Source organism: Guillardia theta, assembly GCF_000315625.1.
Source record: "Guillardia theta CCMP2712 unplaced genomic scaffold GUITHscaffold_3, whole genome shotgun sequence".
Taxonomy (NCBI): Eukaryota; class Cryptophyceae; order Pyrenomonadales; family Geminigeraceae; genus Guillardia; species Guillardia theta.
The window spans coordinates 210,546-219,952 of NW_005434671.1; the positions used below are offsets into that span (position 1 = coordinate 210,546).

General features: G+C 52.0%; 3 protein-coding genes across 3 annotated transcripts in view; 1 reads left to right on the forward strand and 2 right to left on the reverse strand.

The window, feature by feature from the left end:
- Positions 1 to 443: 443 nt before the first annotated feature.
- Positions 444 to 1,777, reverse strand: GUITHDRAFT_149982 (hypothetical protein). The gene is made up of 10 exons (XM_005841262.1): positions 1,642 to 1,777; positions 1,543 to 1,597; positions 1,444 to 1,488; positions 1,321 to 1,395; positions 1,217 to 1,273; positions 1,124 to 1,162; positions 818 to 898; positions 717 to 770; positions 615 to 671; positions 444 to 564 (listed from the first exon to the last, which is right to left on the reverse strand). Exons 1-10 carry the CDS (start codon positions 1,755 to 1,757, stop codon positions 469 to 471), a joined length of 675 nt encoding a protein of 224 aa, XP_005841319.1. The 5' UTR covers positions 1,758 to 1,777; the 3' UTR covers positions 444 to 468.
- A 1,354-nt stretch (positions 1,778 to 3,131) lies between these two features.
- GUITHDRAFT_83971 (hypothetical protein) lies at positions 3,132 to 6,019 on the reverse strand (the record flags this gene model as incomplete). Its single annotated transcript, XM_005841263.1, is given in 10 exon segments — positions 3,132 to 3,917; positions 3,970 to 4,523; positions 4,575 to 4,687; positions 4,743 to 4,814; positions 4,860 to 4,952; positions 5,000 to 5,083; positions 5,132 to 5,274; positions 5,399 to 5,504; positions 5,518 to 5,736; positions 5,798 to 6,019. 9 exon segments carry the CDS (start codon positions 6,017 to 6,019, stop codon positions 4,448 to 4,450), a joined length of 1,128 nt encoding a protein of 375 aa, XP_005841320.1. The 3' UTR covers positions 3,132 to 3,917; positions 3,970 to 4,447.
- Positions 6,020 to 7,273: 1,254 nt separating this feature from the next.
- The window catches only part of GUITHDRAFT_99819 (hypothetical protein), a gene marked incomplete at both ends in the record, with an annotated part of 6,071 nt that continues 3,937 nt past the window's right edge, over positions 7,274 to 9,407 (forward strand). The window contains 8 exons of the mRNA XM_005841264.1: positions 7,274 to 7,342; positions 7,792 to 7,926; positions 8,020 to 8,078; positions 8,133 to 8,263; positions 8,376 to 8,415; positions 8,467 to 8,636; positions 8,709 to 8,803; positions 9,098 to 9,330. Of these exons, the coding sequence (XP_005841321.1) occupies positions 7,274 to 7,342; positions 7,792 to 7,926; positions 8,020 to 8,078; positions 8,133 to 8,263; positions 8,376 to 8,415; positions 8,467 to 8,636; positions 8,709 to 8,803; positions 9,098 to 9,330 (932 nt within the window). The remainder of the gene's footprint in view (positions 7,343 to 7,791; positions 7,927 to 8,019; positions 8,079 to 8,132; positions 8,264 to 8,375; positions 8,416 to 8,466; positions 8,637 to 8,708; positions 8,804 to 9,097; positions 9,331 to 9,407) is intronic.

Here is a 9,407-nt window from a genome sequence, read left to right on the forward strand (position 1 = left end):
TCCCCGTCGAACCCACTTATCTCTCTCCCCTATGTCCGCTTCCAGCTGTTGCTTACTGCAAGTTTCTACTGACGTTGCTCAGGTCATTTATGAACAAACATCTCGAATTGTGCAATTCTTGACAGAACCATCACCAACCTACAGAATTCTCTTAACATCCATGTAAGAAATACACCTCGATCAGCGATATCATTGAACAAATATCCATACAGGACCTGATGGATGTCATTTTAAAATAACTTTGAGAGTTGGATTGCTTCTTGCTCATGGAGTTTGTATCTTACAGGATTAACAGGCAAGTATTTTAAAGATGCATTGTCCTGCTGCAAACACACAGACATCTGAAAATCGAAAAGAGTTCCATTCCCTCTGTCATGCTTGAACCATTCTGTTTAATCTCAAGCACAAGAAGAAAAGCAGTCACAATGTACAAGATGATGTCAATCCCCTCCCTTAGCTCAACGGCCTTCAACTTCCTTGCATCGCACTCTTCAACGCGTTCGCTGTCCCGCCGGTCTTCTTCATCTCTTCTCTCAACTTCTTCACTTCCTCCGGATCCATGTTCTGCATGACACGTCATCCTCACCATCCTCACATCATAACAGTCTTCTCACCTCAACCATCTTGGGCATCACGAATGCCATGAGAGCTGCAATGATACCCATCACAACCTGCCATGTTGCGTCAAGCACGAAAGTCCTCCAGCTGTCCGCTACCATCGGATTCTTCAAGTAAACGGTAGGGTCGAACTTCTCTCTCTCCTCAAAGTACTGCAGTCTCGTCGTTAGCGCAGCACTCGCAGCCTCCTCCCCCCCACCTTCACGCGAATGCTAGGTTGAAGTGTGAGCGGGTACTTGACGGGCTTGCCAACATTGTCGCCGTTGAACGAGGCTCTCACCTGGTACGGTAGGTGAGGGATGGGAGGAGAAGGGGGAAGGGAAAAAGAAGTAACCAAAGGGGAGAGAGAAAAGATGAGGAGAAGAAGGGAACGGAGGAGGATGGGAAGAAACAACAGGAGAGGAAGATTGACAGGAGGCAGAAGCGGCTCAAAGCGACGAGGAATGGGGAGGAATGAAATTAAGGATAGCCAAGAGATCCAAAGCTTCTTGCAAGTCAAACGAACCTTGAGCTCATTTCGCTTGTAATGCACATCAATCTTGATCTGTAAAGAGAGATCACCTCCTGCTCTCCTTTCTTCTCAGCAACGATCGTTCACCTGCTCGAAAATCCATCCTGGCGCGTCGACGTCCAGAGAATGCACTCCTTCCGAGACCTGACTCGATGTTACGCCCAAGATTTCGAATCAATGGAGCAGGTGACATCGTAGATGGTGAAGGAGCCGTCTGCTCGAGCGATCGCCTGCTGCTTTCCTCCATCGAGCATAACTCGCAGGATCTGCAGACAAATTCAGCCTTTGAAACTCACGTCTCAGCATGTTGCAACATTGTTCTTGTGGAGCGCGCGAAACTGTTCATCCGAGAAAGATCCCTATAGAAGAGGAACATTCAGATACCACAACGCCAGCAACAGGGATGCAATAACCTCAATGCTGATCGACCTCTGCATCTCTCCCATGGGAGCCTCAGCGTTCTTGACACTGGTGCTTGTAAGAGAGTCACAGAGAAGGAGGAAGCGAACAACCTGCTCTTGCTGATCTGCTCATCATCCTCATCGTCGTCATAGTCCATCGAAGAGACATGCGACAAGAGCGCCAGGAGGGAGAGGCAGAGCAACAGCGATCGCGCAGGAAGCCTCATGGTTCGAGTCCTGCAAGCCTGCAAAGACCGAATAAGTCATCACAAACAACTTGATTCTCTCCGGCTTGGGTTGGGCTCATAGATGTCTTACACCCTACTCTATCTCTCCCCTCAAAATAATTTTACAACTCCCTTTCTCGTCAAATCCAGAACAAATAAACGGATTTCCATGAACAACATCAGGTTCTTAGAGAAGTTCTGTTAACGCTATTTCTCTATAAGTATCTACCCCCCTTCTTTTAGCACGTTGGACTCTGTATTTGGCATAAAGCTCAAGATCAATCATGGGTACCAAATGAACCCTCACAGAATCTTCGTGTTTTTGCCTCTCGTTTCCACCCGCTACGACCGTTCGAAGAGCTGCATTGTTTTCTTCTCTTTTCCTTTTCCCACTTTTCATCACATGATAGCCCTGTTAATCCCGTCAACTTGTCCTGCTGCTTCTGCTGCTGCTGCTGCTGCTCCTCCTCCTCCTCCTCCTTGTCCTGCTGCTCCTGCTCCTGCTGCTGCTGCTGCTGCTGCTGCTGCTGCTCCTGCTCCTGCTCCTGCTTCTGCTCCTGCTCCTGCTCCTTGTCCTGCTCCTGCTCCTGCTCCTGCTCCTGCTCCTGCTCCTTGTCCTGCTCCTGCTCCTGCTCCTGCTCCTGCTCCTGCTCCTGCTCCTGCTCCTGCTCCTGCTCCTGCTCCTTACCCTGCACCTGATGCAGCACCTGCAGCACCTGCTGCTCCGACTCCTGCTCCCCCCTCCCAGCGTGTCCCTCCCTCCCATATGTCCATATGTTTCATGCATGCAGCCGTCTTTATCAGCTCGTTATTAAACGTTACTAGACGTTATTAAACCGTTTCGTTTACAACGTATTTGTAACGCCCATTCTCAAGTTCTCCTGGCAATCCTCTGCCCACATCCCCACCCCCTTGGGTTACACTACCCCTATGTTTACACTACCCCATGACCCCCACCCCCAAATACATGGAACCAAACATGTCATTTCCTCGGCCTCTTCCTTATCCCTACTACCCTACCGATCTAGTTCAACCACCCCTGTATCCATAGATACCCGAACTCCTCTCATCATGCTCACCCACCCATACCTTCCCTACCTACCCTACCCTGAAAACCAGGTTGGGCGGAGAATTGAATTGGTAGGTAGGGTAGTGAGCCTGACCACTCGCCTCAACTTCTAGTACCCCCTATTTATCATCTTTGTACCCACCTCATTACCTGGAGACCACCCACCATGCCTATCTGGACCCCACCTAGACTCTTTTACTACCCAACCTCGAGCAGCAGCCACCGTTACATACAGTAACCACTACCGTTACACGATTTTTCCCTTTTTTTCTTTGTAACGGGCGCGATTCCCTCGTGCGGCATAGCAGCAGCAGCCCCGCAGGAGCGGAGGAGGCGGAAGAGGAGCGGAAGAGGAGCGGAAGAGGAGCGGTAGAGCAGCGGGAGAGGACGAGCAGATAAAATGTCTGCAGTCAGCAAGAATCCCTTCGCCATGCTCGATGAGGACGAGGGGGACGAGAGCGCCCCTGCGCCCGCACCCGTCAAGAAGGAGGATGCCTCCAGGAAAAAGGATCCGCCGAAGAAGGAGACGGCGAAGGCTGATCCTGCTCCCTCGGCCTCCGGCAAGCCTCAGACCTCGTCGAAGGGTGGAGGCAAGGAGGGTGGAGGCAAGAAGGGCGGCAAGAGAGATTATGAGCGCCACAGTGGCACCGGGCGCGGCCGTGCGGCTGACGGTCATGAGAACAAGAGAGGTGGGGCTGGCAAGGGCAACTGGGGCACCCCAGGAGACGGCACCACTCCCCGTGACGAAGCCGAAGACACTAAGGAGATGACTGAGGAGGAGAAAGCTGCTGCAGAGCTGGCCGCCGAAGAGAAGAGAAAGGAAGAAGCCGCCATGACTCTCGAGGAGTGGAAGAAGCAACAGGCTGAGAAGGCTTCAGAGAGCCTCGCCGCCAAGCCCATGCGTGAGGCCGACCAGATCGACATGAAGGGTCTCAAGCTCAAGGAGGACGACAACGAAGTCTTTGAGATCAAGCTCGGCGATGACGCCGGCAAGAAGGGCAAGAAGACTAGTGGCCGTGCCAGCAAGTCTCAGGTCCTGACTGACCTCAACTTCACCACCGCATCTAACGAGACAGCCTCTCCTGGACGTGGTGATGCCTCTTGCCCTCTCACTGTCATCTCTTGACTTGCTTGCTTCGACAGGTCGTGGAGGACGTGGCCGAAGGGATGGAGGAGGAGGTGGTCGCCCCAGGAGAGACAACCATGGCGCGACCCTCAACCTTGCAGACGACTCTGCCTTTCCTTCGCTCTAAGGAGTGGAGGAAGTGATTCGATGACGAATGCTAGCAGGAATCAGAGGTGAACGAAGGAGTGACTGAAGTTTTGTGAGGCTACACGTCGCAATTCTAAACGATGTTTGAGAGTGGAACCGTGAAGGAGATGTTGTAGGCTCGATAAGTTTGAGTTGTGGCATGTGCCCTTCACCTTTTTTGTCTTGAACGTGTCAAGTTGATAGCTCTTCTTGTGCAACTTCTGGTTTCTCCCCCCCGCGCACATCCGGATCATGTTAGCTCGTTGCGTGTGACTCCGATCTTGGTCTTCATTATGCACTCGAGTAAATATCGTTACAGACACACCGTAGCGTGATTCCCCTCCCTCAGTTCTCTCACCCACACGTGCCTCATCTCTCCTTGCGGTATCGCGAGACTACAGCAGCGATGTGTTGCTTGCTCATGGCAGTGCCCATCAGCGGGTGCCTGTAAGGCAGAAGGTATGAGACGGTGTAGCAGGTCAAGGCCGGCACTTACTGCATGAGCTCAGCGGCGGTAGCGCGTTTCTTTGGGTCAACATGCAGGCATCTATCGTAGAAGTCCATAAACATGGCGCTGTACTTGGACGGCTGCTTGAGCTTGGGCGTTCCCTACACATAACTAAACAATCCGAAACAGACAAGAGAGAAGGCAAGTCAGGCTCACCCTCGTTGCAATCAGATACAGGGCACGAAGAGGCTGTTCCTTGAGGTAGGGAGGTTCTCCTTCTGCCATCTCCTGCGAGCTTCGGTCACACACTGCCCCCATTGGTGTGCAACTTACGATCATCATAATACCGAGAGACCATATGTCGACTTTCTGGTCATAGCTTTGCCCTCTCACAAGCTCTGGAGCCATCCAGTATGGAGTTCCGACCTTGTGACGTGTCAGAGGAGCTGAGGCTCAGCTGGGACGTAGTTCACCATGGAGTGACGCATGTCCTTCTCCTGAGTCAGCTGCACGCAGAAGCCGAAATCGGCCATTTTGATATCTCCCTTGGAGTTCAGCTAGAGGTACAGGTCAGAGCGTAGAAGATGTAGGGGCAGAACTGGTACCAGAAGATTGTCGGACTTGATGTCGCGATGAATCCTTCCCAGCTGGTGAAGGAAAGCTATGGCTCCAACACTGAGCACAGGTGAGAAAGAAAAAGTCCACCAGTCGAGATCGCCCATTACCTCCCCATGAGCAAAGCAGCGATCTCTGATTCACTGAGTTGTACCTTTGAGTGGGAAAAGGCCTGTCCAATAGAGGTATGATCAGAAACCGAGCATTGAAGGTGATATCATGATATCATGCCTGGAGAAGATTGGTGAGGGAGCCACAGTCCATGTACTCCATGACAACCCAGAGACAGCGGTCGAACATGAAACTTTCCATGTATTCCACCACATTTGGATGGGCAGACGTGCGCATCATAGCGATCTCGTTCTGAAATCAGAACCGTCAGTGAGCAGTAAGAGTTGCGGCATCTGGCATGTGCCTGTAGCGCAGGGAGGTCTGTTGTCTTGGACAACATGAGCTTCTTGACTGCATACTGGCGTCCAGCCTTCTTGTCGTTTGCAAGGTAGATGGTTCCCATGCCACCTTGTCCGATCGCCTTGGGCGCGATCACGTACTTGCTGGAAGGATCATCGTTGATGAAAGTAACGGCCAGGCGTGCCTCGATGCTGGCCTGGGAGGTTCATGTGAGAGAGCGGACGGGCGAGCTCAGCGAGACAGACCTGCTGCTGGGTGGGGAGGGCTGGCTGACATCCTTGCTCCATCTGGAACTTGAGGACTTCTAGAATAGCCTCCCCGTTCTGCAGTGCCTCCTCTTTGCTGATCTTGGCCTGGGCAAGCTGATCCTCCCAGCCTGGAGGGAGGCCCCGGAAGCCAGTCCTAGAGTTGGGGTCGACCTGCACATGAAACTTGTGCTGGAAGTTGAAGGGAGCTGATATCTGCATCTCCCCGTCGCTCGACGGCCCGGACTTGGCTGGGCTGGGCACCGGAGGGTCCGGCCGCCTCGGCTTGTTTGTTGCTGGGGGCCCAACCTGCTGGATAGGCTGGCGCGTGAGGGTGACGATGACAGTCTGAGAGGCTCCTGGTCTCAGGAGCTCGAGGTCAACTTTGGATCCCACGGGCCCGCGGATGAGAGGGGCGACCTCCTGAGGGGTCATGCCTCGAACCACCTGAATCTTGGTTAGCCCCGACGCCGCCATGTTGAAGCATGCCTCTCACCACACCATCGACCGCAACAAGACGATCGTCCTCAAACACCTGACCGCTCAGAGCTGCTGCTCCGCCCGGATGCAAGTCGACAAACTTAAGGATAGAGTACTTGTTCGGCTTTAGGAGCGCCCCTATCCCTGCTACCTCCGCAGACATGTCTCAAGTAGCTGCTGCTAGTGTCGTCGCCCTTTCCTTTCTCAGTGATCGAGACTTTTCAAATAATATTGCTGTGAGTTCTGCTATGAAAGATATGCGGCACAACGACGAGGGTCTTGATCTCCTAGGCGCCAAAGCGACTCCTGAAAGATTTTTTCAAACACCGCATTCAACGTGTTGATACAACGAGCAAGAACTTGGAGATCTCAAAAGAACAAAAAACAAGGACACGAACATGATGAACAGGTCCCCCATCTCTTCATTTCCGCTGCCTTCCTCCTTCCTCTTCCTCTCAACTCCTCATCTCCGTGGCGATACTTCTACCACACTTCCTTACGAAGGTCATCCTTCATTCCCCGGATCTTAATAGTTTGAAGTTTTCTCTTGTTCCACTCATCATCCTTCTCCTCTCTCATCTCTTCTTGTTCACATCCTCCTCCTCCTCCTCCTCCTCCTCCTCCTCCTAAGTACCTATCCTTGATCCCTGCCATGATACGCCGGATAAAGCTTCACAGCACTAGCAAAAAATAATTCTCAAAACTCATACAGATATATTAAATATGTTTTAGAGCTGTAGCTCAAAATTTACTCTAGATTGTTGTCAGGTACACATAAACGAGCCGGTAAACATTTATAAACTTTTAGTTGTTTTAAATCTCTACCATGCGCGAAGAGCTGTAGGACATTTCCCCCTTAATATAACGCTTAAAAACTCAACAAAACCCTCCTGGTACTGTATAAATATACCCTTTTAAATTCTCCGGTCCCCCGGCTTTCATGGTTCCTAGGCAAGAGTTGAGTGAAAGTTATGGGGAAAAGGAGCTCCACGTGAAATGGAGGAAGCGCAGCAGCGGCAAAAGGCGGCGGCGGAGGAGGTCAGGAGGCTCAAGGCTGAGAAGAAGGTGAGGAGGAGAGGACATGAGAGGACCAGGATGTATGCCTCGTTCCGGCAAGTTCCATGGCTGTGATGGCAGAGACGGGGCCTGCGATCGCAGGGGCTCTGGGATGGATCGACCTTGTCGTTCTGTGTCTTGTTTCCATAGAAGCGATGGAGACAAGGATGACATGATGACGATGATGCTGATATATGTTAGTCTTGATGAGAACCTTCTCTCATCTATTGACTTGCAAACTCTGTTTTGGTTCTGTGTGAAACACCATCATCAATGATTTCCCACAAGTCGGCCACGTCATCTCATAAACAGACGAATGCATCTTGCGCCTCTCTGTGTGTTCATGTTTCTTTTATGTATGTCTTACTCACTGAACCTCTTCTGAACTCCTGCCCCCTGTTTGCAAGCATTTCAATCTTGTTTTCCCGTTCTGCCTGGCACTGACTGGGTTGTCGTAGCCTAAGGATGACCCCGAGCTCGTCGCTGCCATCCAGAACCTGAACAAGATCAAGGAAGAGATCGCTGAGATGAGCAAGCCCATCGAGACCAACCCTTACGTCAAGACAAGGGGAGAGCTTGACGACATCTGCAAGGTGACGCGAGAGAGATGATAGAGGAGTTGTGTTGTCTGTTGGAGATGAATGTCCCGTCGTCTACCTCCCTGCTCTGACTCCGAGGTCCTCCAGCGTCGCTTCTTCTTCCGTCCTGCCTTCGACATCTACGGAGGAACGGCCGGGTTCTTTACGTGAGTCGCAGCTAGCCGACTGTAAGGGGTGCAAGTGAGACGTGATCGACGCAGGTACGGTCCCCCTGGAGCTGCTCTGAAAGCCAACATCATCAGCCTGTGGAGGAAGCACTTCGTGATCGAGGAGAACCTTCTTGAGATTGAAGATCCGACCATCATGCCCCACGAGGTCCTCAAGACGTCTGGTGAGACGAGGGGGGATGGAGCATACGGGGGAGGAGGGAGTGGGGAGTGGTAGGGAGGGGAGGAGGGAGGAAGGGGAGGTTGAGGAGGAGACATCGAATAACAATGTCACAGGGCACGTGGAGAGGTTCAACGACTTCATGGTGAAAGACACGTGAGATGGCCGTCTGCTCTTTCTCGCCCCTCGTGTCCTCATACAGAGCAGGTTGCAGGAGGACAAGTTCTACAGGGCAGACAAGCTGCTGGAGGAAGAGATGGAGAATCGTCTGAAAGTCCCGACAATCACTGAGGAGGAGAGGACGAGGTACACCAAGGACCTCACAGCTGCCGACAGCTTCTCGCGCGAGGAGCTCGGCGCCAAGATCAAGGAGTATGGTGAGAGTTTCATGCTGATTTGGGATCGTGATCTCCTGAGGTTTTCAAATTTTGCTGAAACGTTTCATGCAGGCATCAAGGCGCCGGAGACTGGAAATGAGCTGACGGATCCCTACGAGTTCAATCTCATGTTCCCAACACCAATCGGACCTTCTGGTTTGCTTCAGGTCGAGTTTTCCTTTGTTCAGCACTCCTTGTTTGAAGTTGTGTTGTGTTGTGTTGTGTTGTGTTGAAGTTAGAGTTGTTTTGTGTATTGTACAGCTGTGACTTGTCGTGTGGTGAACATGAAAGACAATCTCCTCATGGTCGTGAATTGTTCCTTTCATCACACCTCTGATATTGACAACCACAATGACTGTATTGAATGCTTCGCATATCCCTGCCTGCACTGTCTGTACCTCTCCTCTCCCTCTCCTTTGCAATCAGCAACCTCCTCCAAGTCTTGCTCACTACATATCCAGGGATACCTCAGGCCTGAGACCGCTCAGGGAATTTTCCTCAACTACAAGTTTGCAGCGGAGCAGAACTCTGACAAGATTCCCTTTGGAGTCGCGCAGATCGGCAAGTCCTACCGCAATGAGATCGCACCGCGAGGCGGGCTCGTCAGGCAGAGGGAGTTCACGCAGGCAGAGATCGAGTTCTTTGTGCATTACAAGAACAAGAACTTCGACAAGTTCAAGAGCGTCTACGATCTGTGAGTGATGGCTGAGAGGGAGGGGAGGGGAGGAGGAGGGGAGGAGGAGGGGAGGAGGAGGGGAGGAGGAGGGGAGG